At 38.6% G+C, this 26,765-nt stretch overlaps 6 protein-coding genes across 9 annotated transcripts; 4 read left to right on the top strand and 2 right to left on the bottom strand.

Annotated features, from left to right (window-relative positions):
- The first annotated feature begins 7,154 nt into the window (after positions 1-7,154).
- LOC104758183 (chorismate synthase, chloroplastic) lies at positions 7,155-10,449 on the top strand. The gene is made up of 13 exons (XM_010481007.3): positions 7,155-7,511; positions 7,835-7,985; positions 8,080-8,156; positions 8,242-8,300; positions 8,436-8,519; positions 8,623-8,715; positions 8,938-9,018; positions 9,188-9,319; positions 9,416-9,518; positions 9,605-9,699; positions 9,781-9,846; positions 9,935-10,019; positions 10,113-10,449. The coding sequence occupies exons 1-13, from the start codon at positions 7,373-7,375 to the stop codon at positions 10,256-10,258; spliced, it is 1,311 nt and encodes a 436-aa protein (XP_010479309.1). The 5' UTR covers positions 7,155-7,372; the 3' UTR covers positions 10,259-10,449.
- LOC104758184 (uncharacterized) lies at positions 10,220-13,880 on the bottom strand. 3 transcript variants are annotated; one of them, XM_010481010.3, is made up of 10 exons: positions 13,675-13,880; positions 13,216-13,422; positions 12,795-13,029; positions 12,555-12,727; positions 12,345-12,484; positions 12,079-12,256; positions 11,636-11,976; positions 11,316-11,554; positions 11,123-11,235; positions 10,220-11,046 (listed from the first exon to the last, which is right to left on the bottom strand). In XM_010481010.3, the coding sequence occupies exons 2-10, from the start codon at positions 13,404-13,406 to the stop codon at positions 10,569-10,571; spliced, it is 2,088 nt and encodes a 695-aa protein (XP_010479312.1). In that variant the 5' UTR covers positions 13,407-13,422; positions 13,675-13,880; the 3' UTR covers positions 10,220-10,568. The 3 variants fall into 3 exon arrangements, with proteins under 3 accessions (XP_010479312.1, XP_087352174.1, XP_010479313.1); XM_087496048.1 differs by having other exon boundaries at positions 11,636-11,971; positions 13,675-13,841; XM_010481011.3 differs by having other exon boundaries at positions 13,592-13,713.
- Positions 13,881-15,148: 1,268 nt separating this feature from the next.
- LOC104759848 (protein NEN2-like) lies at positions 15,149-16,504 on the top strand. Its single transcript, XM_087496897.1, has 5 exons — positions 15,149-15,523; positions 15,621-15,731; positions 15,828-15,904; positions 16,236-16,302; positions 16,487-16,504. Exons 1-5 carry the CDS (start codon positions 15,149-15,151, stop codon positions 16,502-16,504), a joined length of 648 nt encoding a protein of 215 aa, XP_087353023.1.
- Positions 16,505-17,134: 630 nt separating this feature from the next.
- Positions 17,135-17,675, top strand: LOC104759847 (protein NEN2-like). Its single transcript, XM_010482726.1, has 2 exons — positions 17,135-17,473; positions 17,559-17,675. The coding sequence occupies exons 1-2, from the start codon at positions 17,135-17,137 to the stop codon at positions 17,673-17,675; spliced, it is 456 nt and encodes a 151-aa protein (XP_010481028.1).
- Positions 17,676-20,224: 2,549 nt separating this feature from the next.
- LOC104758182 (AMSH-like ubiquitin thioesterase 1) lies at positions 20,225-24,398 on the top strand. 2 transcript variants are annotated; one of them, XM_019238719.2, is made up of 15 exons: positions 20,225-20,334; positions 20,499-20,625; positions 21,208-21,272; positions 21,359-21,434; positions 21,520-21,696; positions 21,883-21,977; positions 22,101-22,203; positions 22,285-22,331; positions 22,453-22,780; positions 23,125-23,214; positions 23,308-23,370; positions 23,453-23,527; positions 23,681-23,743; positions 23,864-23,916; positions 24,003-24,398. In XM_019238719.2, exons 2-15 carry the CDS (start codon positions 20,509-20,511, stop codon positions 24,175-24,177), a joined length of 1,527 nt encoding a protein of 508 aa, XP_019094264.1. In that variant the 5' UTR covers positions 20,225-20,334; positions 20,499-20,508; the 3' UTR covers positions 24,178-24,398. The 2 variants fall into 2 exon arrangements, with proteins under 2 accessions (XP_019094264.1, XP_010479308.1); XM_010481006.3 differs by lacking the exon at positions 20,225-20,334 and having other exon boundaries at positions 20,360-20,625.
- An 893-nt stretch (positions 24,399-25,291) lies between these two features.
- Positions 25,292-26,436, bottom strand: LOC104742403 (uncharacterized). The gene has a single exon (XM_010463404.3). It carries the CDS (start codon positions 26,297-26,299, stop codon positions 25,430-25,432), a length of 870 nt encoding a protein of 289 aa, XP_010461706.2. The 5' UTR covers positions 26,300-26,436; the 3' UTR covers positions 25,292-25,429.
- Positions 26,437-26,765: the final 329 nt, after the last annotated feature.

Genomic DNA, 26,765 nt, shown 5'->3' with positions numbered 1-26,765 from the left:
GTTAGAAATGCAACTGCATCAAGTTAGTAACAAAGAAATGCAACTGATCAAGTTAGTAACAACAAAATTCTTAGAAATCTAATGCAAGTTCTGAGACTTGAGAGGTATAAAGAGTACATCAATACAGAAGCACTACGCTACAGGAAAGTCATGATCACGACTGATCAAGTATGTGTACAAAAATTTTATGATGGCTTACTTATTAAATTGGTTCTACTAGCTCATTTGGCACTAGTGTGTGCCCATGTAGGCATGTACATCTCGGGTAACGAGTTCTATACTTGATAAGGGGGCGGAAGCTTGAGAGAGTAACGTACTCTGTTTTGGGGTGGTGAAACAGAGTAAGAAAAAAAACAAGAGAAACGAGAGGCGATGAGATGAACGATAGAGGGACGAAGTCGAAGTCGAGTTTGAGAGTTCGAGATCGACAAGGTTGTGCAAGTCCTCCTTGCAGGGCTTCGAAGAGAAAGCTCTTTTGGGTAGTTAAGACTACCTCTTTTTTATCTTTTATTTATGCAATATGAATTCCGAATTACAATGCTGCTGTGATCTCTAGTTATAGAGGCACAGGAAAACAGAAAACAAAACCCTAGACTCTTCAAACTAATGCAGAAACCGACTTAAACGAAACATAGAAAAGCCCAAACAAAACGTAACTTGATGGCCAAGAAAGGCCCATCAAGGGTCGATGCGACGCTGCATCAGGTCCCTCCCGGTTGAGAAGGATTCGTCTCGGAATCCAAAGGTTCGTTGTCCCCCCGGAAAAGAGACAGATGCTTGACATTAAAAACGTTGTGAGTCCGCAAATGAGAAGGCAATTGTACCCGATATGCGTTGTCGTTAATGCGTGCAAGAACCTCCACAGGACCAACTTTGCGCGACTTGAGCTTGTTGTAGTCACGAAGTGGAAGGCGGTCCTTAGTGAGATATACCCAAACCAAATCGCCTGGGTTAAACACAATGACACGGCGTTTCCGATCAGCAGCCTCTTTATACTTAGCGGTAGCCTCTTCCAAATGCGTTTGAGCTTGTTTGTGGATGAGTTGCAAGTCATCAACAAAATCCTGAGCCTGACCATGCAAACGCGTTTGATCGGGAAGAGTTGTTAAATCAAGAGGACAACGAGGTACCAAACCATATACAACACGAAAGGGACTGAAGCCAAGACTGCGGTTGAAGGCATGGTTATGTGCGAATTCTGCTTGACACAATTTAGCATCCCAGCTCTTAACGTTATCACCCACTAAACAACGCAACAAATTCCCCAATGCTCGATTAGTCACTTCAGTCTGTCCGTCCGTTTGTGGATGATATGCTGAACTCATGTCCAAGCTCGTGCGTAATAACTTCCACAAGGATCTCCAGAAATGACTCAAAAAACGAGTATCACGGTCAGATACGATGGACTGCGGCAAACCATGGAGTCGATAAATCTCACGAAAAAACAATGTGGCAACCGTAGAAGCATCCGTGGTTTTCTTACAAGGTATAAAATGAGCCATCTTGGAAAAACGATCCACCACGACGAAGATAGAGTCATTGCCACGCTGAGTTCGTGGAAGACCCAACACAAAATCCATGCTAACATCAGTCCATGGTTGGGTAGGAATAGGCAGAGGGAGATACAAACCTGCGTTAGACGCTTTCCCTTTAGCTTGCTGGCATGTACGACAACGCTCGACATAGCGTTCGACATCACGACGCAAGGAAGGCCAAAAATAGGACGAAGTGACCAATTGTAACGTGCGATCACGACCCACATGCCCCTCGTTATGCATCTCTTGGATTATTTGCAAACGCAGGCTTGATTCCGGAACACAAATACGCAGCCCTTTGAAAAGGAACCCGTCATGAATAGAATACTCATCAGTGAGACCTTGTTCCACGTCCGAAAACATTTTTGCAAAGAAACTATCCGTCTTATATAATTCAGCAAATGTCGCAAAACCCGGAACCGAAACGTGAACTGTGGCCAACAACGCATGTCTACGGCTCAAAGCGTCGGCGACCCTGTTTGTCTTCCCGGATTGATGCTTGATAGCAAATGTAAACTGTTGTAAAAATGCAACCCAAGAAGCATGACGCGAAGAAACCTTAGCCTGACTATCCAAATGACGTAGAGCATCATGGTCGGTGAAGAGCACAAAGTCACGATGGACTAAGTAGTGACGCCAATGTTTGATGGCCTGAACAATGGCATAGAACTCGACATCATAGGTGCTGTACCGTTGTCGTGCACCATTCAACTTTTCACTATAAAAAGCCACAGGACGGTTCTGTTGACTAAGGACAGCACCAATACCCAGTTTGGAAGCATCGCAGTGTAATTCAAAAGTGAGGGAAAAATCAGGAAGAACCAAAATTGGAGCTGTAGTGAGCTTGAGTTTGATATCTTCAAAAGCGGTTGTTGCTGCAGAAGTCCACTCAAAACGTCCGTCTTTCATACAGTCCGTAATAGGTGCCATGATGGTGCTAAAATTGTGGACAAAACGGCGATAAAAAGAAGCGAGGCCATGAAAGCTACGAATATCGGTAACTGAGCGAGGTAGTGGCCACGACCGAATGGCTTCCACTTTAGCACTGTCGACCGAGAGACCCTTATCCGAAACAACATACCCCAAAAACTTAACTTCCGATGTACCAAACTCACACTTCTGACGACCCGCGAATAATTTTTCCTGGCGCAAAACAAGAAGTACCTCTCGGAGATGGCAAACGTGGTCCGTGAGGGAGGAGCTGAAGATGAGGATGTCATCAAAATAAACTACCACAAATTTACCAATGAAGGGCCGAAGAGCTTGATTCATCACTCTCATAAATGTACTCGGAGCATTGGATAATCCGAATGGCATCACCAGCCATTCAAATAAACCTTCCCGCGTTTTAAAAGCTGTCTTCCACTCATCACCAGGACGAATGCGAATTTGATGGTAGCCACTCTTTAAATCGATTTTGGAGAAAATGCAAGCTTGACCAATCTGGTCCAGAAGATCATCGAGACGAGGCATCGGAAAACGATAACGGACAGTGATCTTGTTGATGGCTCGACTATCAACACACATTCTCCAGGATCCATCTTTTTTTGGAATGAGTAAAGCCGGAACAGCACAAGGACTTAAGCTTTCGCGAATATGGCCCTTGCGTAGTAAGTCTTCTACCTGGCGGCGCAATTCTTCATGCTCTTGTGGACTCATACGATAGTGAGGCCGATTAGGAAGAGTAGCTCCAGGGGCAAGATCGATATGGTGTTGAATATCTCGCAGAGGTGGAAGTGACAATGGGAGTTCGTCGGGAAAGACGTCTGTGAAGTCCGCTAAAACAGAGTCTATTGCGTCCGAGACGTAAGCCGAACACGCAGGATCTTCTTGCGGTACACTAATTATTGCAAATGCGAGACCCTCATCTTGAAGTTCCTTCTCAAAAGCAGAATGAGAACAAAGCAAAGATGGTTCCGACAGTTTAGCCTTCTTCGAAGAATCAAAAGAATCTGGTGGAGCCGGTGTCGTCTTGAATGCGTGCTCTCTAGAAGGTAGAAGCAAAATATTATGTGTCTCCCAAATGAACTGATAGGTGTTACGCACACCGTCATGTATAATCTTGCGATCATATTCCCAAGGTCGCCCCAAGAGGAGATGACTAATGTCCATAGGAGCCACATCAAAATAGAACCGATCCTTGTAGAATGGTCCAATGGAGAAGGGAACCAACGACCGCTGTGAGACACGAGTAGCCACACCGTCTTGAAACCATGACAGCGAATATGGTCTCGGGTGAGCTTCCACTGGTAATCCAAGTTTTTTTACGGCTGCCTCAGCGATCACATTACGACAACTTCCAGAATCAATAATGAACGTACAAATCTTCCCACGAATTGTGCATGTGGACCGAAAAATATTTGTCCTCAACCAATGTTCGTCACGTTGTTGCGGAGTTAAACATGCATGATGAAGAACAAGGGCAGTGCCCACATCACCTGTAGTATGATGAACTGGTCCGTCATAATCTTCATACTCATCGTCGGAAGAGTGGTGATCAGTGTTAGGCGGCTTCTCCTCAGCGAGCAAACCACGACGTGTTTGCTTGGGACAAGCTGTTTGACGGTGTCCCGGTTCGCCGCACGTATAACAACGGAGAGCATTGCGAGCAGAACGCCGTAAGCGTTGTTCTTCTTCTTTATTTTCTGTGTTTGTGTCCGACTTAGGTTGCTCTTGACTGTCTCGTGGCAGTGTTGAAGTTTGCTGATCCGGAGGACGTGATCTGTATGAAGTAGAGTTCCATGTTGAAATCTTCAATTGTTGCTCGAATGATGCAGCTCGTCGGTGTGCTTCCGCGATGGTGGTAGGGTCAAACGGAGCTAAAGAATTCTGAAGTTGAGGCTTTAGTCCACCAATAAATCGGGAAACCAGTTGAACTTGAGTGTCAAAGATCTCATTCCTTGTTAGCAACAAATAGAACTCCTCCGCATATTCATCTACTGAACGAGCTCCTTGTTTCAAATTTTGAAACTTTGTGTATTGAAGACGGTCGTAATTATGAGGAAGGAACGTGTCCTTCAATGTTTTTTTTAATTTCTCCCACGTCCGTATCGGCGACTTCCCCGCACGAGCTCGAGTTGTTTTGGTTTGTTGCCACCAAGAAGCTGCATGACCACGAAACTTCGTTGCTACCAATGCTACTTGACGCTCAACCGGTACTCCTTTAAAATCGATGATCTCTTCCACAGCTACCAACCAATCAAGTAGATTGTCTCCACGAATACCACCGTGAAATTCCGGAATATCAACACGAAGACCTTGTTCCCAGCGGGTGTCGTTGTGTCGTTGTTCTTGTTGGCGGTATTGAATGAGTTCACGATGCTGAGGATCATTGAGAACAACAGGATTGGCTTGCTGTACTTGTTGTTGATCATCGCCGACCACAAGTTGTTGATTGTGCGGACGTGGTTCGTGATGAACAGCGGCGACACCAGCTGCCGCCGGACGCAAAGCACCATCACCAAGATGTCGTAACAGGGTTTGACTTAACTCATGGATTGAGTTTTGCATAGCCAGTTGCGAGGCGAGGAGTGTATCCCTGAATTCGACCCAGTTGATTGTCGCGGCAGGCTGCTTTTCTCCTTCGGACTCGTCTTTTTTAACAGGAGGCATGATCAATTCCAGGAACGAAAAGAATCTGATACCAACTGATAAGGGGGCGGAAGCTTGAGAGAGTAACGTACTCTGTTTTGGGGTGGTGAAACAGAGTAAGAAAAAAAACAAGAGAAACGAGAGGCGATGAGATGAACGATAGAGGGACGAAGTCGAAGTCGAGTTTGAGAGTTCGAGATCGACAAGGTTGTGCAAGTCCTCCTTGTAGGGCTTCGAAGAGAAAGCTCTTTTGGGTAGTTAAGACTACCTCTTTTTTATCTTTTATTTATGCAATATGAATTCCGAATTACAATGCTGCTGTGATCTCTAGTTATAGAGGCACAGGAAAACAGAAAACAAAACCCTAGACTCTTCAAACTAATGCAGAAACCGACTTAAACGAAACATAGAAAAGCCCAAACAAAACGTAACTTGATGGCCAAGAAAGGCCCATCAAGGGTCGATGCGACGCTGCATCAATACTTCAATTATTTCATGTTTAGTTAATAAAATTTTAATTTTCTTTTCCTATTGTTAAGTATATTTACATTTAAATTAAAATGGAATATTAGTAAAAGTAGTAAACAATATTATTGCTTTTTTTAAAGTCATCTAATCTATTTATATTTTTAATTATATAAATAATAAATGTGTAAATATAATTTTCATTCTACTATGCAATCATATATATATATATATATATAACCAACTAAAAATAATATTTAAATATACTAAAGATAGTAAGTTATAATTATATAATGTTTTATTATATACAAATTTAATATTATCATTAATAATTAGTTGAGCCCATACAAATAATTTTTCTAGATTCGCCATTCAGTGTTTACCCTCGGTGGATATATGTATGTTTTTCTGATCGTTAATTCTACATTTTTTAGGACCTAAATGGCATTCACATTAAAAGTTGATCCTAAATATATTCCATTTTTTTTTTGTCAGCCATGTTTCATTCTTTGTGGCCAACCTTACTAAAATTAAATCATTCCTAGTAGAATTCAAAATGTTTGTTGTGAAGTTAATGTCGAATTAACGTTATATGAATGCAAAAGTAGACAATGATACAAATGCAAAAGTAGGCAATAATACTAATTTAACCTTTTTTTTTGTAGTGATTCTTTTTTGTTTGGCCAAAAAGTGTACATGGATACTAATTGAAGTAGATTCAGCTAAAAACCTTGTTGTACGTGATTTTGATAACAAATCTAACTCTCTAATTAATACTAATCAACAGTCCTAATACCTTTTTGTCATAAGAATTATCAACAGTCCTAATACATCTAATAAAATTGATTGACCAAACAAATTTTATTGATCAAATGTTAAAAATTGTAAGAAAATAAATTTACTTTCTCCTCTTTAATAAAGTACGAACATTAATTTAAAACCAAAACATAATTATATTAATGTACATGCATATATGTAAAAAAAAAAATTTCTTCTTATAAAAGTGGAATAGGTGATATTCAAACCTAGTTAAAAAATTAGTAACATATATATATATATATATATTTTTTAAATATGTAAAAAATATTTAAATTTAAATGTTGTCAATAAAATTTAGTATTTTTTTCCTAGTTTCAATAATTAATTTTAAGAGGATCTAATTGGTTCTATGATTTTAAACAAAAACCAAATGTTATTCAATCATTAATTTTAAAAAACTTATCAAATTTCTGTTTATTGGTTTTATGATTTATAAATACTTGTTAAACCCATGTTCGCCTAATCATTTATGTTTGGATTTCAAAATTTATTTTATGATGTTTTAAATAGATTTGAAAGTGAAAAATAGAAAGATTCAAATCCCAAAAAAAAATTGTTATTTCAAAATTCATATATTTTGATTTTCATAATTTTATAATTTTGTATGATTTACAAATCATTCATATTCATCCGACATAACAAGTTGACTTGGAAGGTAAACCAAAACCGGAGATAAACCAAAAGTTAATTTCATTTGAATCAGTTCCGGTTAAACATTTATAAAGTTCGTAACAAATGTATTTGGTTTGATACTCGTCGTTTTGGGTTAGTGTTGGTAGGTAGAGATTTTTGCATTTGCATTTGCGCCTCCATTTTCATCAAACGAAGAAGACGACGACCACAAAGCCATATATATGATGATGGCTTAAACTCTCACCTACCCCCCCCCAAAATTTGCCACCAACTCCAATTTCTCTCCTCCTTTAAACCTTTCTCAATCCCTCCTCTTTCGAATCCTGATCATGGCGTCTTCTCTCACTTCCAAATCCATTCTCGGATCCACCAAACCCGGTTCTTCTTCTTCTCTTCCCTCGGAGCTCCGTCGTCTCTCTTCTCCCGCCGTTCAGATCTCAATCCGTACCCAACCCAGGAAGAACTTCCGTGAGTTCTCTCTCTCTCTCTCCGATTATTTTGGAAAGCCTTTGCCTATATCTTGCGTCAAGAAGAAAGATATGTAATTTGAATCTTTAGGGTAGTTCTGCTTGATTGAATTGATTCACTTTTCCATTAGAACACAAAGGGGAGATTGAAAAGATCAAAGCTTTAATAGTTTTCGAAGCATAAAGAAGAGAGATGTGTGATTTGAATCTTTAGGGTAGTTCTGGTTGATTGAATTGATTCACATTTCTATTGGAACAAAAAGGGGAGATGGAAAAGTTCAAAGCTTTTAATAGTTTTCGATATTGGGATTTTAAAATTGGCAGAGATACAAGCTACTGGAAGCTCATATGGGACTCATTTTAGAGTTTCCACGTTTGGAGAATCACATGGAGGAGGAGTTGGTTGTATCATTGATGGATGTCCTCCTCGAATTCCTCTCTCTGAATCTGATTTGCAATTTGATCTTGATAGGAGGTATTTTTCAGGAACAAAGCTCTTATAACGTATGTAACCTTAGAAAGATGATCTCTTGATGAGGTTCTTCTTACATGTTGGGTTGGTTTATTAGGAGACCTGGTCAGAGCAGGATCACCACTCCTAGAAAAGAAACCGATACTTGCAGGATATCTTCTGGAGTCTCCGAAGGTCTAATTTAGTTTTTCTTTTCATGTTTTCTCTTTTGACTTAGTGTCTCAACCTTGTTCTGACTGTTAACATATATAAAATGCAGGAATGACGACAGGAACACCCATTCATGTGTTTGTGCCAAACACAGATCAGAGAGGACTTGTAAGTTTTTTTTACTTAGATTGATATTGTTAGATAGATTGTGTTTAATTGGCATTAGAGAAAGCAAAATCGAAGAGAAAGCTTGGAAGTTTTATGGAGTCTCTCTAATCATTGAAAGACTCTGTGGATTTTCAGGATTACAGTGAAATGTCGGTTGCCTATAGACCATCGCATGCTGATGCAACTTATGACATGAAGTATGGTGTCAGATCTGTGCAGGTATGTTTTGTCTAACTTATTTATATGCTACTTCTTGGTAAGGTTTTATGTAGTTCAAAGGCATTGTTCGGCTTTACTGACCTTAAGCGTGATTCCTTTCAAGGGTGGAGGGAGATCTTCAGCTAGAGAGACCATTGGAAGAGTTGCTCCTGGAGCTTTGGCCAAGAAAATTTTGAAGCAATTTGCAGGAACTGAGGTGTGTTTACTTTCTGAATTTGCAAATGGTATCATTGAACTCTTCATATTTTATGACATTTTGTTTGTTCTTTCTCACCTCTGTTCTCTTTTTCTTAGTATTGCAACGAGAATTTCCCTTGTAAAAAACTAATTAACCCATTTTTCTACAGATGCACGCAACTCTTATATATTTGCTTCTGGACTTGCTTATGTTTGTCTTTGTTTTTTTTCGTGTCTCCAGATTCTTGCCTATGTCTCCCAAGTCCACCAAGTTGTACTTCCAGAAGATTTGGTAGACCACGAGAATTTGACACTGGAACAGGTGCGGATCCTTCTTGGAAGTTAAACCCATTTTACTTATTTGATTTGTGCTGTGAATTTTCTACAACTTTCATCCACCACTATAATCATTTTCGTAATTACTTTTTTGTTGCCACTTCTTATTAAGGTTCTTCTAGTAATATTCTTACCTAATTTTGTTCGTTTCTCAGATAGAAAATAACATTGTTAGATGTCCTAATCCTGAATATGCGGAAAAGATGATAGCTGCGATTGATGCTGTCAGGACAAAAGGGAACTCTGTTGGTGGTGTTGTGACCTGCATTGTTCGGAATGCTCCACGTGTATGAACTCACTCTACCATGAGCTTTATCTGTGTGTCTTCCTGTAGTCTGGTTGCATGGATTTCAGTGAATGATTCTTGAAACTACTATACGCAGGGGCTTGGTACACCGGTTTTCGATAAACTTGAAGCAGAGCTGGCGAAAGCTTGTATGTCGTTACCTGCAACAAAGGGATTTGAATTTGGAAGTGGCTTTGCAGGTATAGAAAATTATATTTTGCTCTTCTTTGACCAATCTAAAACAGCACCTCTGGAGCAGTATAAATCATACCCAATGTACCCACAGGTACCTATTTGACTGGTCTTGAACACAATGATGAGTTTTATACCGATGAGAATGGAAGAATACGTACAAGAACAAACCGATCCGGTGGAATTCAGGTTGGTTAAGTCTTGTATGTAATATGTCAATAAACTATTTTTTTCTCCTGAGAGATTCCTAATATTGGTCAAATTGCATAGGGAGGGATCTCAAATGGTGAAATAATAAACATGAGAGTAGCCTTCAAGCCAACATCAACAATAGGAGTAAGTTTATGATAAAACTCATGCAGTTTCCATGTGAACATAACAAATGTCAGCTCGAGATCATTAATGTTTTCTTTCCAACTCGCAGAAGAAGCAGAATACGGTAACAAGAGACAAGGTAGAAACCGAAATGATTGCGCGTGGCCGTCATGATCCTTGTGTTGTTCCACGAGGTGATTAAATACATTCATTCCCAAACCATTGAACTAGTTAACTTTATTACTCAGGATTTTGATATTGGTTTCGTTTTTTTTTTGTTGTTGCAGCTGTGCCAATGGTGGAAGCAATGGTGGCTTTAGTTCTTGTGGATCAGTTGATGGCGCAATACGCACAATGCCATTTGTTTCCTATAAACACAGAGTTGCAGGAACCTCTCCACACAGAGCAGCCGCAGAATGCTGCTGCTTTGTAAGCAAACCTCACGAGAAGGTAGAGTGCGTGTGAGAGAGAGGCTTCGCTTTTGTTGTGTGATTATTATGAATAAAAATGTTTGTTTAATTTTGTGCCCCGGTAAAAAAAGAACAATATTTTTTGTAAGATGATTTTACTTCTGTATCCTGTCGTTATTTCAGTTAAACGTGATTTTACCACGGAACGTCGAAACACATTTCTACTACAAAAATATACAAACAGTTTACGCATGACCTAGTTTCTCTTATAAACCAAATCGTGTCTCCGCTTACTGGTTCTCTCGTGGGGGTGAAGCATTGTTTTCACATGTTTTACTTGGTTTTCTTGTTATCCTCTTTGTTCTGTTCGAGAACCACTGGAGCAGCCGGAATGCTGAACCACCACTCTTTAAGCCGCCGCATTAGCCGCTCTGTGCTTGCTCTACGTGGTGGCGAATATCTCGTGAACAGCTCTAGGAACACCACCAGAACCAAGTAGTTACAAGGCATGAATATCATCATCAACGCAGCAATGACAACCGCAACTGCAAACTTTTCACTCGCCTGTGGGAAAAGAGAGAGTAATAAAGCTCGGAACTTGAGGAGAACAATGTTCCCGTCTTGGATTAACTCTTCGAGCTGCGAAATCGCGTTTTGGACCGCTAAAAGCTGTTCCATTGTGTTCATAGGAGGAGGTGTGATAACTTTCAGCTCGATCATTGCTTTCTCTCTATTGCTGAAACATCTCGTGAGAAGTATGAAACCCGCTAAAAAGAGAGACGCAATCGCGCAAACATAGCCAATCCATCCCCTAAACAAAACAAAACAGTTCAGATAATTGTAACTAACAAAAACAAACACAAAAAAAAGATTTCTAAATACGTTACCTGTAAATTATGAAAGTAGAGAAGAGACAGAAAACAAAAGACTTCAATGGATCATCCCAATATGCTAACGACAAAAGCCAGTTCCCCATTTCCATAACCGGAAGTAACAGTTCCTGCAAAAACCCCAGTCTCTAAGTCCTATTGCATGAAATGCTACTAGAATTGTTGTGTTTTTTTTTGTTTTGTCCTTTACCTTCATCACTGCTGCATTAGTGTCAATTCCATCAACTTTGACTCCATTAACAGTTTCTTGAGCAAGAACCACTTTCTCGTAGTTCTTTCTTGATTGCTTAACCGCTTTCTCCAATGGGTTCACATCTCCAACCATCACCTCACCTACCACAAGACTACTATTACTCTTTGGACTCGTTGCTCCGAACACCAAACCCAATTGCGAAACCATATCCGATGCCGACATTGACTGCAATGTCCCTGTTAAAAGAAGTTTTGTCTAAGATATAATTCTATAAGACCACAAAAAATACAGTTTGCATAATATATAACTGAAGTTACCTGTGTCTTTGGCTTTGTTTGTCCGCTCAAGAACTCTAGAACTAGACATCTCTGCAAGCGTCTCTAGAATACGATCACCACCAGGAAGCTGATCGCAGAGATTGAACGGGAGAAGATTTTCGTAACGTACAGGGGTAGTTAACCCGAGTTCTTGAATGGCTTGCACACGCAAGATACCGAGCACAGCTTTTGAGATAGCTTCATCTTTCGCTACACCGGTGTTGATCTTGAACTTCTTTATGTATCTATGAGCATATAACACTTCTAGGATTATAGAGAGCCAGTAATCTCGTCGCGTGTGGCCCTTGAGTTCTGGGAACTCCATTACTACTGGTTCTGGTCTACAGAAGAGGGTCATCAAAATATGTAAACTGAATCAGTGAAATAAAGAAGTGGATAGAAAACAAAAGGTTTTTAACTGACTTAAATAAATCATTTCTTACAGGGAAATAGACTTGTAAGAGACAGCCTTATCGAAAAGCCGAGTTCCCCAAGGACCAGTTAACTCTGGTTTAATGACTTGTTTCAGATCGTCAGATAGGCTATAACGCTTTGGTATGTCAAAAGACACAACCTTTATAGCCTCGAAATATAGCGAATGATCAGTCAGAATCAAGCGACCTGCATTTAACAATACTCAATTCAACTAACCGAATAGATTAGGAATTTACAAAATCTCCACACCTTTTCTGCACAGAGAGGAACATACCTGGCCATGCAGATATTCCAATATGTTCTAGAACTGGTTGGGTAGTAACTGTCCCGTCGACCTCGAGAATCTTTTCTCCTTTTGATCGAACACCAGAAAGCAAAGATGACTCGGACTGGCTCTTCATCTTCTTTATTGCTCTACAAAATGATCTCCGGTTACAGAGTTCACAAAGTTTTTTCTGAAGAATGTATGGAAGCTTTTATTTACCTTTCAAGTCCATACAAATACTTGTCATAAACATAGAACTGAAGCCGAACACTGTTTGAGGCAGAAGTCAGCATCCCGAACAGATTCTCACATATGATCACATCAGCTATTATAGGAACTGCTGGAGCAATCCGGGAGAAGGCTTCTAAACCAACAGTTGGATCTTCATCAACCTGCTTCCATGTTTGAAAATAAGTCTGGACTCAATGGATCACAAATGCAGAAATCAAAAGTGCTTACACTGAGTAATGCCTGGCTAGCAGCAGAAGGGACCTCCCAAGCAACCATCATATCAAAAGTTAAACGTCGAAAGTCTTTATCACTTAGATGACCAGTTACTCCCACAGAGAGTGCAAGTGCCCTGAAACAGCAATACTCTAGAAAGTTTCTTGGAAACATTGAAGGCTGCTTTACGGATTCAGACGCCTCTTGTTTGAAACTATCCTGTAGCTCACTTACTGAAACACCAAGTACCCTGCATCAAACGTTTCCTATTACTAGTCTATATAGAAACTACAAATCCATTCCACAAGAAAATGATTTCATTAACATACATCAAAAGCTAGCTTATCTTGATCAAGACTTGAACTTTTTCATATACTCGAACCCTCTTAAACCAATTCAATTCTATGAAAAGCAACTAAAGATGAGTGATGCTTACTTGGAACACCTTCGGATAACCACATTTGCTACTGGAGAAAGCTCAGGTATCCAACTGGCTCCAGCAGATGGAGAATTCTCAATCTCTTCGATATCTTCATCGAAAGAACTTTGCTTGCCAAGCAACCATTTAAGTGAACTATCTTTAACCAGACCTTCTAGCACATCCATAGTTCTACTACTCGACGACATACTTAGATATCTTCACCTGGTAAAAATCATTTCAGACAATTAGTACAAACAATGGAACAACAAAACTAATTTGACCCTCTTCGACTAAACTGCTTCTGATCATCCTTTATATGATAAAAATCTAAGCTTTATTAGAAGTTTCAACACAGAGGTTACTCATGACATAGAGAAGAAAGAGGTGAAACCATATGTGTATGTATGACTAATTTGTGAACATTTTCCCAAATTTACAGAGGAGGAGGAGTAGTAGATGTTTTTCTCAACTAACCCACAACTAACTTGACAACTTTAGTTTTTGTTCTCCTACGACACCAAAACGCTTAATTAATTGAGCTCTTCTTGTTTCCTTCCAGATGCTGACGTGATTTGGGGTTTATCGAAAAAGCGGCAGAAGAAGAGAAACCGATAAAGTGAGACCGTAAAAGGATAATCTCCGGTGTCGGCGTCTTGCCCAGGAAATGATAAGATACGACCATTAACCACGTCAGCAATACGTGGCTTTATTATACTTACGCCACGTAAGCTACATTAAACGGCTCAGATTTAACCAAACAGCTTTCATTTACTTATAATCGTAGTCCTACACGTGTTAAATTAATAATTTGTGGCCGTTAGATCAACCAGTGATTGTTTCACCAACACACATTTACCTATTTCAAATCGTTCGAGATGCCATTACCTTCTTAGCTTGTAGTCAAGTTGAAATGCCACCTTTGATGGCAATAGAGGTGAATATTTTGCTTATTCTTTGCAGATCATGTGAAAATTTTTTGTAACTTTGTGAAGTTTTTGTTCTTTTGCAGAGTTGCTGATGTTTTGTCTAATTATCTTGGTGGGCTAAATGAAATATCATTAAGGATGATTTCATCATTGTCTATCAAGTATCTTTGTTTAACAGTATTTCATCATTATTAAGGATATATGTATGTTAATTGTTACAGTTTGTAGCTTGTGTTGTATTGTGCTTTGACTGGTTTGTTTTCTTCGTTTGTACTCATCAAAGCACAAGCACAACGAGAGAGAGATAATAGATCGTTTCGAAAATAATCCTCGATCTAATGAAAGGAATTACCATCCTCCGCCATCACTTCCTCTGTAAATTTATCTCCTCTATAAACTTGATCGTTTGGTGGAATTCGTTGTAACCAATACTAGTTATAACCAATACTAGTTATAACCATCTTCTCCTTCCTGGTTAATTTGTAAATGAGCAAGTGGTGTGTCACAGTAGTTGTAGGAAAGGTCGTAACTCTCTTGGATCATGGGAAAGCTGAACTGAAGAATCAAAGTTTCCTTAGTAGGCCGGTTTAGCAAGTTTTTGCAGGATGTGGGCCTGTGGGGGACATCATAAGTTTTGTTTAGAGTGTGTGTCAAGTGTTATGACTTTTACTTATACACATGTCTTTTAAAAATTTAAACTTTTAGACCATCGTTAGGTGTTCTACCATTGGACTGCCAAAACTAATAAACATTCATAAGTTTCTAACTTTTGAGATGTGCATTTTTTCCAATTAGGAATATAAGTTGGATCCCATAAATTAAGAAGCCAATTAATTAAAATGAAATATCTAACAGTTCCACATAATATCCTAAAAACTCTCTTTAAATATTTCAAAATCTCAAATTTCCTAAATCTCATAAAATCCTACCAAATCACAGTTTCAATACACCCCGCTAGGTTACTTCTCTGCGGCTTCCAAACCAACCCGAAACCCCTAATTTTCTCTGAGAGATCTAAAATCATGAGCGACGACCAAGACCAATTTATTACTTTCTTTGATTTCAAAGTAGATGGTTCTGGAATTACGCAGTTGCATGTGAACCAAGTTACCCCTCGGAAGCTGTACTCTGTTACTAGTGTGTGGAGTCTGCTTCGTCCTATCAAAAACGATGAACCGCCGGTTAAAAACATTCCAGATGTGGTCAATACCTTCCCAGAATTTGCTGAAGTCTCCGATTGTGCCTATCACATGCTCGACGGACATATTTGGATTGGCCATGACATAATCCGATCCGACTATCCAAGATTGAAGAAAGCTTTTGCAGAAATCGATAAAGACCCTCCTGTGCCGAAAGATATAATTGATATACGTCACTTCTTGATGTCCGGGACGAAGGTATCTTCTTCTCCTTTTGTTAACTTGTTGATTTTTGTGATATCTTGATTTTGTAACATCTAACAAGTTACTTTTTAACCCTAATGCATGCATGCAGCTTGCCGGACTTGCGGATATCTTAGGGTTAGGTCATCCAGAACAGGAGAAATATCCTACCCTCGTGAATGTTAGGGCTATCAAGCTCTGTGAAGAGGCCATGTCAATATATGTAAGTTCTTATCTAAGCACATTACTTATATATAACTTCTTATATAAGCGTACGTATAGGAAAGAGTTCCAAAATTCTCTGTTTGTTTGTTTGCAGGAGCCTGATATGTTGAAGAACTATGTGGATGGTCACTTCCATCCCGTTGTTTCTCTTTTGAGAGATTTTGCTGATGGGTAAGAAATTCTTAGTTTATATTCTCGATTTGAAGCAGTTCGCTAGAACAAATCAGAAATTTGACTAGGCTTTTATTTTTAGCTAATGTCACAGTTTGATTCCACAACTCATAAGTTTAGTTGCAGTTGGTAGTATTACCATGTGATTGAAATTTGATGAAGATAAGATTTTACTTGTCGCTTATATTTTGTGCTGAATTACAAGTTCCTTCATGCAGGGAGGGAAAAGTGGCGGCTACCAATGCTGCAGATTGAGCTGTTTGTTTCCATTACAAGCTTTCATGCCATTGTGCAACAAGTTCTGAAGTTTTTCATCATTGCAAATGAGCAGCTGGAATGCGGTTGCTGCAACTAGGGAGTTACTACTTTCCCCGTATCCTCCTTCTATGATGAAACCAGTACTAGTTGTCTGTTTTTTTTTTATACCCTCTCTCTTTCATTTTCATATTACTTGGTTTCTCTTTACTTTTCTCCATCTTGTTCAGCTCAAAGTTTTCGATTTTATTTACACAAGAAGATTGGTTAGTTAAAATCACACTTTCCTCATGATCTTTAACTTGGTAATTTTGGTTTTCTATGTAGATGAATCTGATTGGTTGAAAAGGAGGAGGTGAATATAAGGGTTCACCCGTACCAAATGTTTAAGTCTGATTAAGCTCACCCACTTCCTTTCTCTCGGCATCTCTACTATTTCTCCATCCTTAATTTGATCCCTTTTCTGATAAAGATAGACTAAACCACACATCTCCAAATCATTAGGTGAAGTTTAAAATCACGTAACAGAAAACAAACATTGATAAATGCGTCAACTAAGCATGACAAATAAAATCCAGTTCAAACTTGTTACAGAAGACAATTAATTAAGCCGAGCTCCAACCACCAAAGCGACGTGAGCTCGTGTGTCTCAAGTAATGAACCTTTACCCATCAGGGTTGGTCAAAAAAGCTTCTTCAGCTAACCAAAAGGAAGGCGACGGCAAAAGGTTCAAAAGGATCCGAAAAGATGACCCATATTTTAGTTGGTTTAGGTGGATAAATGATGGTTGGGTTAGTACTGAAAATTACTAATTACGCGTAGTAAAGTATTTTGTGCTGTTTTATCGATTAAAAAAAAAAAAAAAAAGTTTATATATTTTCGTAGAAAGGGGGCTTTTCAGCAATTGATTCCCGCCGCTTCAAAACCAAACCCGAAAAGAAGAAACCCCTAATTTTCTCTGAGAGATCTAAAATCATGAGCGACGAACAACCACTGATTTTCTTTGATTTCAAACTAGATCGTTATGGGAATACGCGGTTGGACGTGAACATGGTTACCTCTCGGACGCTGGAGTCTGTTGCCCTTTCGCGCCTTGTGCTTTCTGCTAACCATTCATCGAGGGCAAAAGCAAAAGATTTTGCTTTAAATTCCACTTTTGTCTATCCCATGCTCAATGGATATATTTGGATTGGCCATGACATAATCCGATCTGACTATCCAAGATTGAAGAAAGCTTTTGCAGAAATCAATCAAGACCCTCCTGTGCCGAAAGATATAATTGATATAAGTCACTTTTTGATGTCCAAGACCAAGGTATTACTTCTTCTCCTTCTGTTAACTTTGTTGATTTTGTGATATCTTGATTATGTAACATATCTAACAAGGTTCTTTCATGCAGCTTGCCGGACTTGCGAAAATGATTGGATTAGGTAATCCAAGTCGGGAGTTGCACGCTTGCGACGTGAATATTAGAGTGCTATCAAGCGCCTTGAACGCGTCATGTCAATATATGTAAGTGAAGTTCTTATATAAGCGTATAATTCTTATATAAGCGTGCGTACGTGTAGAAGGAGATCCAAATATATATATATATCTCTGTTTGTTTGCAGGAGCAGGATAAGTTGAATAGCTGTGTGGATGGTCAATTCCATCCCGTTGTTTCTTTTTTGAAAAATGTACCACGTGTTGCGGAAGTAGACATTGCTGATGCTTTGTAAGAAATTCTTTTAGTTTATATTCTCTTTTTTTTTTTTCTTCTGTCTTCACTTTGACTCAAATATAAAATACTACTACACATCAATACAGAGAACATAAACGATGGATTTGTCTTGATTGTGTTTTTGTCTACTGTAATGTTACTGTTTCTCAGCGCTCTGATTAATGTTTTGGGAGGTTACATTTTTTCGGCTCAGCATAAGATTCGCAAGGAAAAGGGTGTGGAGCTTTCTGAATTGGATGAGCAAGTTGCTCAGGTTTTTGATCCTTATCCTAATTTCTATATTGGATTTAGGTTGCACTTAATTAGAGAATTGGTGAAAGTTGTAGAGTTTCTAATATCTCTGTTTATATTTTCTTAGGCTTTCTTTGATTTGGAGAATACCAACCAAGAACTGAAAAGTGAGTTGAAGGATTTGTACGTCAACTCGGCAGTGTGAGTGAACTATGATTGGATTGTTTTCTCTTGTTTTTGTCTACATTGTGTTGTTACCCTAGTAATAAGAAGACAACTGATGTTTGGGGCAACTTGAGTTGTCTTAAGTATGGACTATTGGTCTCTTTGGGTTATGTTGAGAAAAGAAGCTTTTCTATGTTTCAGTTACCGGTTTTAGAGTCAATGCACAACTGGTTAGCTTCTTGATGCTATCTTTGTCTCTCTTCCATATATGCTTAGGATGTGATCCTCATTGCTACAAGGAGGATTGCGAGGCCACCTAAGAAGGGCTCAGCTGCAAAGAGACCACGCAACCGTACTCTGACCTCAGTCCATGATGCCATTCTTGAGATGTTGTCTTACCTGCTGAGATTGTTGGGAAACGTACTATGCACAGACTCGACGGTACCAAAATCATGAAGGTGAGTAGAATCCAAAGGTCAGTATTATCCAAGAGGATGCTGCTGACGTTCTGTGAATTTAATATACGGAATTTGTGTGTGTTTAAAAAGGTTTTCTTGGAGCCTAAGGAAAGGAACAACACAGAGTACAAGCTTGAGGCTTTCTCTGCGGTTTACAAGAAGCTCACTGGTAAAGATGTGGTTTTCGAGTTTCCCATCACTGAGGCCTAAAGAGATGAAATCAAAACTTAGAGAAAGAATCTGTTGTGGTCCTCTTTTTGGTCTACTTTCAGACATTGGTTTTAATTCTTAAAATGTGTACGATCTTCGGATTAATTTTGAGTTTGATGGGAACGTCAAAATTATAGCTGTCCTTGTTGGTGTTTCTATGTTTATAACAGAGTTGTCTTCTTGGTGGGTTGAAACTGTAGAGCCTCTATCTGCATAGTGCTTTTGCACTCTAGCATCTTCGTGTAGACCTTTTATTTTAGTAGAATACACAATACAGTAGACTAGATGGAGTCTGTAGACCATCAATCGTTTGCCAGCGGTGATATCGATGTAGATGTGTTCTTCAGCGAATCGGTTATTTATCACCACGCTCCCTCTTGATATAGAACAGAGCTTTTTGGCAAGACATTCCTAAAATTTTATCCCAACTGTTTTAATATATACTAGAGTCTATATAGGATATGATAATTGTATCTATATGGTATACAAATGTGTATTTGATAGAGAAGATTCACATTATCACATTTGCAAATTTGAGAATATAGGATTGGCTGAGAATATAAGATTAAAAAACATCTACATGATTCCAATAAGTGTACGACCAACCTAATTATAAGAGTATAAACAAATGACAAACACCATGATATTTGAGTATTGTGGGAGCCAAATCTCACACCCAATGACCTTAGTGGTGGTCAGAAACGAATTTAAACTCAAAAACAAGTGTTTAGAGAAAAATGTGTATATTATTAATCTTTTGTCTTGAGAATCGGATGTCCCACTATGGTTTACAAACTTACAATGATAAATATTTATACTACAAGGTGTCATTGACTCTCGATCGATACAATTGTCCTATTGATGCTGATGTGAGAAAGTGGTTAGCGTATGCGGTTGATCGCAGGGTTCGGTGAACTATGGTTTCAGCTCATGTGGTCCGCAGAGCCTATTAGCTTGCCCAAAAACGTTTACACATGTGATACGCACGCTTGTGTCTCTCGGATCTTTATGACAAGGTTTTTGTAGATGTTTCTTTTTAACGTTTTTTTCTAATTAGTCAAGTTATCTAAACACTAATTAAGATCATGGTTTCATGGTTTATTGTTGCATTGATCGGGGTGATATGAATGATACAGAACATAGAAACCGGACATTAACCAACTATATCATGAACTCCGGCCGACAAGAGACCGGTCCTAATCGGTTTAAAAGTGAATCAAAAAAATCTCAACCCACCCACTAATAATTAATGCGTAATTACAAATTTACCCTCAAAGGAAAGTCAAAATTACACAACAGCGTCGTTTCTTTTCTTTCTCTGTACCTCGCCATTAATCTCCATAAATCGCGGTGCCTCTCTTCTCGCCTCTCGCCGTCTATTTGGAACGGAGGTTTGCTTCCACCCCCCTGTGATAATTCTGTATCCGATTGACGCAGAGTTCCGAGATCTCTGCTCTTAAACTCGATGCTCTTCCATTAGTCGCAAAGCGTAAAGGAAGATTGCTTTTTTTTTTTTTTTTTTTTTTTTTTAAATTTGTTTCTCTCTGGTTCAAAGCAAGCAAACTATGGGGTCGTCGTCTTGTGAGGTCATCGATATATCTACTAGTGCTCGGAGGATAGGCGTAGACAATCGTATCTCTCTCCGATTTTACTTCAGGATCGCAGATAATATCCTCAAACAGGTCACCTCGTCTTCTCCTACTCAGACTTTTTTTTAATTTTTGTTCTAATCAGACTCTATGGAGCTGTCTTTGTGTCTTTGGGGGTTTCTTTGTTCAGACCTGATTCTGTGCTCAGTGTAGTTGAATTTCCAATTCTTTTGCACAGTTAAAAGGTTTGATTGTTGTTGAGGTGCTATTGGTTATGTATTTGGCATATGTTCTGCAATGTTATAGCTGCTTCCTCGAGCTCTATTTTAGATATATCAGTTTCAGATTTGCAAGTTTGCTTATGATCATGGTGGACTCAGAAACTGGTTATGATGAAAAAGAAAGAGAAGAGAAATAATGGAATTAGTGCAAGTACATGCCACATTCATGTCCTGTAGTGGAATTTGGGATATCAGATGCTCATTTTTTCGAGTCTTGTTGTTATGTGTCTTAGTACTCTTAACATTTTGCTTTCTAAAGTCTCAATTTTATTGTTTTTACATTAAAATTTAGTTGTTGTTTCTCTGAAGGTCATTGTTTTAAGACTAAGTCATCTTGTTTAAGGTCTTTTTTGCTTGTCAAAGCTCCTAATTAATCTGCATAAATGTTTTGTAGGCCAATATATTTCGGGCAGAGAAGAATGTTATTGATTTATATGTCATGCTTCTGCGGTTTTCAAGGTGAGTATTATACTTTATATTCTTTATAGCGTCAGATCCTAGTACTTTTTTTTCTGAGATCAACTATGTTTTTTGGTTTTCTCTAGCTTGGCTCTTGAGACTATACCATCCCATCGAGATTACAGATCATCTCTAAAAAGCAACAAAGAGTATTTAAGAATGGTAATACGGTAATGGATATATATCGTTATGACCGTTTGGTTTTTCATTCAGTAGTTTTGATGTGAGCTTTTTTTATCTTGTGTAGAGACTATTGGATGTCTTGACGGAGCTGGAGAAGTTAAAACCAGTTGTACAGCAAAGGATCGACGAACTGAATCCCAAACTCGTACCACGATATAATGTGCAAGCTCATCCAGCAAATGGTTCCCTAGGCTGGTCTTCGGCCGTAAAACCATCGTTAAATAGCTATGATCATACAAAGGTGTGCCTAATGCTCTACTCTTGTTTGTCATGCATACATATTTCAATAAATTTGCATTGTTCTCTGTTCTTAATTCATTCTGGAACTTTTGGTTTCAATTACTAAAATAACATTATAAGATTAAAATTTAAGCTGCAGTAGATAAACATTCCCTGCTCCTTTCTATGTTTCTCTTGTTCGGCATAGGTAAGAAATCCTCCTGGACATAATTTTGGCTACATGGGTTCCAGGGGTCAACAATTCTTGAACGCTGCACCACTCGAAGAGCGTTTCCGAAAGATGTACGTCTTCAGTTTTGTTTCTCGAAGCTTTCTCTCAAGGAAGGATCTTTGTTGTATTTCTCACTGTTTTTCTGGTCTCATGGTCCTGTCTTATAGATTTTATTAACTTTATGATTTATCTAGGTCAGTGAACTTCCGACCAAATGAAGAAACCCTTTCCAAGCATTCTGTCTTGGGTCCTGGTGGACTTCGTGCACAGTGGCAGCCACCAAAGAATGATATAAAGGTATCACAGGATGCTTGGTTTTTTTCCATTATAATCCACTTTTTCACATCAAGCTGATGTACGTTGTGTTATATGATCCAGGTTCAATATCCAAGCAATATAGATTTTTCGCCAGTTGAAATCCCAAGGTTAGATTAACTAGCTTGTGTGTTCATTTCTTACATATTCCACTCTCTCCCTCCAAACTTTTTTGCTTGACTATCTCATGCCTATGTGTTCACCTTCCCTACTCTCTCTCTGGGAAATCAGCTTCCAACAATTCGTGTCTAGCAAACCAATGATAAGGAATGACAGTAATGATGAACCTGAAAGGCCAATAGTGGAATCAAGTTCTACATCTAGTGAAAATATCCAGAAAAATTACACTGAAGAGCTTTCTTCCATGATTTCTTTTGAAGAACCCGAAAGTGTTAATGATAACAGTCTCACTAGGCAACCTTCACCACCTCCAGTGCTTGCAGAAGTTCAAGACTTGGTTCCTGCTTTATGTCCTGAAGCTAGAGAACCGGAATGTAAGATAGAAAACTCTCTGCCAGATGAGTCTCTACGGTCGGAGTCTCCTCTTGAACTACATATTGTAAGTTTGCTATCTTTCTCCTATCTTTTTCATTATTCTGATGTCAAAGTTCATAAAAATATACTTAGGGCTGCATCAATTGCTTATTTTATTGTGTTCTGTAGCTCATCCTATGTAAACACTAGACTCATGTTGATGGGTCCAATTCCAAACACATATCATATATTTTCTATCTAACCTTGGGGTTTCAACACATAATATAGAACTAGTCTTTAGTTTTATTGCTACCTTGTCCGAGACTCTGAAAATATAAGATAGACCTAGAATAAGTTTGTAGACAACCACTGGCTCTATGTTCTATTATCCAATTGTCTTCATATTTTGAGAATTATCTTTATTTGCAGGCAACAACAATGATGGATACCTTCATGAGGCTTGCCAAGTCAAACACTAGGAAGAATTTAGAGACGTGTGGTATTCTTGCTGGCTCACTAGTAAGTCGTATTCAAATTTGAAAATGCGATATTGACATTTAGCTCATGAAAAAGGATCAGCAATAATGATATTTGTGAATCACTTGTGTGCAGAAAAACAGAAAATTTTACATTACAGCTCTCATCATACCAAAGCAGGAATCAACATCTGACTCGGTAAGCTTAGAGTCTTGTTTTTGTGTTTAAACTTAGTTTCTTCATAAACACATTCTCACTTATTTCTCGCTCTCTCTCTCAGTGCCAGGCCACAAACGAAGAGGAGATATTTGAAGTACAGGACAAGCAATCCCTTTTCCCACTTGGATGGATTCATGTGAGTAAATATGAATTTATATCTCTAGCTCTAACTGCTGTATTCTTGAAGATCAGTCTTTGTTATCTGTTAATATCATTTTTCTCGGTTATTTGGTCTCATAATATAATTGTTTCTTTACTAACTTGCTAATCACTATCTCCATTTCCTCAGACGCATCCGACACAGTCTTGTTTCATGTCATCCATTGATGTTCACACACACTATTCCTACCAGGTACGGACAAAACCTTTTAAAGAATTTGAGAAAGACTTTTACATATATCAACAATGGGTTTACACTCCTTCCTCATAAAGAAGTCATAAACCCTAACCCTTTCAATTACAATGTTTTCAGATTATGTTGCCAGAAGCTGTGGCAATCGTTATGGCGCCACAAGACTCTTCAAGGTATAATACACAGACAAAAGACCAAAAATTCATATCAGTTCATTAATTGATTCGAGAAACCCTAAAAGGATTATGTTTTTTTATAGGAATCACGGAATATTCCGGCTGACAACGCCGGGAGGAATGACGGTGATAAGAAATTGTGACCGGCGTGGGTTTCACTCGCATAGTTCACCGGCAGACGGAGGACCAATTTACAATACCTGTAAGGAAGTTTACATGAACCCTAATCTCAAGTTTGATGTCATTGATCTCCGGTAGCATCAGTTGTGCGTTTGAAAATGAAACTATCTATGTTCTCTACGATTGTAACAATTCCGTGTTTGTTTATATCCCGATTTTAAATATGATTTACATTTGTTTTTCATGTACAATTTTTTTTATGTTAACATGTGAATTCATGTAAAACTGAAAATAAACCAAGACAAATTACAATTATACTGTATAATGATTTGTACCATTGTTGGCATTTTTGTCATTAATCACTGTCCAGTTCAAAGTGTATATAATGTATGTTTTTAACAAAATCATTTCAAGACTAGCAAGTTAAAACTGCAACATCCCTCATGGCATCCATGGAGTTCCACTGGAATCAATCTTTATCACTCCCCCTTTGGTTCCGCAGACATCTTGTCTCTGTAGATTTCTAAGAATCCATCCGCAGCTAATGTTTTGGGCATATGCGATCCGAAACGCTTCCTCTGGAAAAGCTTATTAATATACTTGCAGATTCAAGGGGCAATGGAGGATACCGGCAGTGAAACAGCTACTTTTGCTTAATATGCAATGATCTTAGTTGCCTAGGCGTTGAAAGTTTCATCAGGTGGCATATCGTTAACCAAAAACATACAGTTGAGGCAGAGGTTGGACTTGGCCTGGTTCCGTTCTTTATGAATGTTGAGCTCTTACCATGCAACCAAAGGGAAAGTGCAAGAAAAGAGGACCTCAAGAATAGCAATAAGAAGTAAATGGGGGACATGTCATGTCTAATTTTCTAAAACCAAAGTTTTATCAAATAACTTAAAATAAGAATGGTTCAAGTTAGACTTGGCTTTTCAACTACCATTTAACAGATGTCTAATGTTGGTCATACCTTATTCCATTAATAAACTTATTTATTTTAAATCAGCTTTAAAATGTTAAAATATAGATGTGCACCAATCCCTGGTGTGTATATATAGATTTAGTATGACATTGGTGTTACCCACATCTTACTTATCTCTGACTTGAAAGTTAAAGAGTCTTTTATTTCAACAAAACTAGATATTGAGCATTTCATATGTAAAAGATAGGTTCTTTGAGATAGATATGAACCATTTTGTGTCTGATTGCGTCATCTCATCTGTCATTGAGTGATTGTGTCCAATTCGAAATATTGAAGCAACCTAAAAAGTTTGTAGTAAGTAACACTAAAAAAATGTGTACAACGTTCGAGAAAAACTCACACAACAATTTGCAGACACAATCAAACGAGGAAACATAACTGATCGAAACTCTGAACATCTCATATCATCTACTTCTTGTTCTTCTTCTTCTTCGTCTTATCTTTCGAATGGCGTAAGATCGATCCTAACCCAAATGTTGATGGGCCGTTGAGGACTGGAATGATGGAAAAGCTTCCTCCTCCTTCACCTTTCTTTCCTGCGTGCTTTTGCGGTCTGAACTGATACGCATTGCAGCAAGAGGACCGAGAAGAAGGCCTATGGTTGTTAACATCTCTCAGCATTGCTCTCTTAGAATTAGTAACCGAACCTGTAGAGTTGCTTCTAGTGAGCCGAGGAAACGAACATATCAGACTCTTCTTTATGTCGCAGTTTAGGCTCGAGCTTCTTTTGAAACTCCAAAACGACTTTGATGACTTCTCTGCTTCTGAGTCAGAGTTTGCTCCGCTCGCTCGCCCGTTGGTTTCTTTCTCGCTGTGTTTTGTGGGTAACGGTTGTGGCAGGGGAGGGGATGGAGAAAGGGAGGAGGTAATGGGAGGGAGTTCATACTTGTAGAGACGTTTTGGTACAGTGGAAGCTGCGGTTACATGGAAAGGAAGGATCATGCCGTCTGCAAAGATCTCATCGGCTGGTGAGGAATCTCCTGGATCAAAGTTGTTCGAGATATGGAACTCAAAGTCTGGGTTTGATGAATCTAGAAGAGTTTCGTCTCTTCTGATCAGGCCGGATGGTTCTACTACGGGTGGTGGTGCTATCTCGGATTGGCCAAGATCACTTGAGAAGGAAATCCGCTGGTGACTTGAATCCGTGCAGATCATAGTGAGAAAACCAAACAACAACAAAAAAAAGTCAAAGCGAGTGAAAATGATCTCCTTCAATGTCAAAACTTGTTCTTTTAGAAGATGAATATATCTTTTAGAAGTTTGAGTGAAAATGATCATAATGTTTTTAGAAGTTCAAATAAAACTCCTAAGTTGGTGGGAAGAAGTTGAAGTTTCGAATAAAATAATGGAAGGCGTAATCTGTCTAAAGATTGTGGTAAGCCACTCACTTCTATAAGGAGCAATTGCTTACATATATGTCATAATATCTAAATGTATTTTCACAGGGTTTGAATAAGTATGTTACCGTTACTATTGAGGGATCACCGTATCAAGTTAAGGATTAACACAAACTCAGCCCAATCTCATACTGAATTATCTAGATGCAAGATATCTAACTTTGTGAGAAAAATTAAGCAATAACTTACCTCAAAGAAGTTAAGAAGTTCTCCAGAAATGCGAGGTCAGGCTTTGCTAGTTGCTGGTGTTGGGTCAACCTTAGGTGATTTAAGGATATATTACATAGATTCTTGTCTGGAAACCTGTGAATCCCATCAAACAACATAGGATAGCACAAATATCATTG

Source organism: Camelina sativa, chromosome 17, assembly GCF_030686135.1.
Source record: "Camelina sativa cultivar CO46 ecotype springtype chromosome 17, ASM3068613v1".
In the NCBI taxonomy this organism is placed as follows: domain Eukaryota; kingdom Viridiplantae; phylum Streptophyta; class Magnoliopsida; order Brassicales; family Brassicaceae; genus Camelina; species Camelina sativa.
Note: the sequence above shows the minus strand (reverse complement) of the source record. Positions and strands in the feature narration are given on the sequence as shown.

Coding starts and splice junctions, on each gene's coding strand:
- LOC104758182 (XM_019238719.2), top strand. CDS start 20,509: ATGGGGTCGTCGTCTTGTGAGGTCATCGATATATCTACTAGTGCTCGG. Junction 22,204..22,284: donor CACCAAAGAATGATATAAAG/GTATCACAGGAT, acceptor TATATGATCCAG/GTTCAATATCCAAGCAATAT. Junction 23,744..23,863: donor ACACACACTATTCCTACCAG/GTACGGACAAAA, acceptor CAATGTTTTCAG/ATTATGTTGCCAGAAGCTGT.
- LOC104742403 (XM_010463404.3), bottom strand. CDS start 26,299: ATGATCATTTTCACTCAAACTTCTAAAAGATATATTCATCTTCTAAAA.
- LOC104758184 (XM_010481010.3), bottom strand. CDS start 13,406: ATGTCGTCGAGTAGTAGAACTATGGATGTGCTAGAAGGTCTGGTTAAA. Junction 12,728..12,794: donor CTAGCCAGGCATTACTCAGT/GTAAGCACTTTT, acceptor ACATGGAAGCAG/GTTGATGAAGATCCAACTGT. Junction 11,555..11,635: donor AAACAAAGCCAAAGACACAG/GTAACTTCAGTT, acceptor TTCTTTTAACAG/GGACATTGCAGTCAATGTCG.
- LOC104758183 (XM_010481007.3), top strand. CDS start 7,373: ATGGCGTCTTCTCTCACTTCCAAATCCATTCTCGGATCCACCAAACCC. Junction 7,986..8,079: donor CAATTTGATCTTGATAGGAG/GTATTTTTCAGG, acceptor TTGGTTTATTAG/GAGACCTGGTCAGAGCAGGA. Junction 9,847..9,934: donor AGCCAACATCAACAATAGGA/GTAAGTTTATGA, acceptor TCCAACTCGCAG/AAGAAGCAGAATACGGTAAC.
- LOC104759847 (XM_010482726.1), top strand. CDS start 17,135: ATGAGCGACGAACAACCACTGATTTTCTTTGATTTCAAACTAGATCGT. Junction 17,474..17,558: donor TTTTGATGTCCAAGACCAAG/GTATTACTTCTT, acceptor TCTTTCATGCAG/CTTGCCGGACTTGCGAAAAT.
- LOC104759848 (XM_087496897.1), top strand. CDS start 15,149: ATGAGCGACGACCAAGACCAATTTATTACTTTCTTTGATTTCAAAGTA. Junction 15,732..15,827: donor AAGAGGCCATGTCAATATAT/GTAAGTTCTTAT, acceptor GTTTGTTTGCAG/GAGCCTGATATGTTGAAGAA. Junction 15,905..16,235: donor TTGAGAGATTTTGCTGATGG/GTAAGAAATTCT, acceptor GCAAATGAGCAG/CTGGAATGCGGTTGCTGCAA.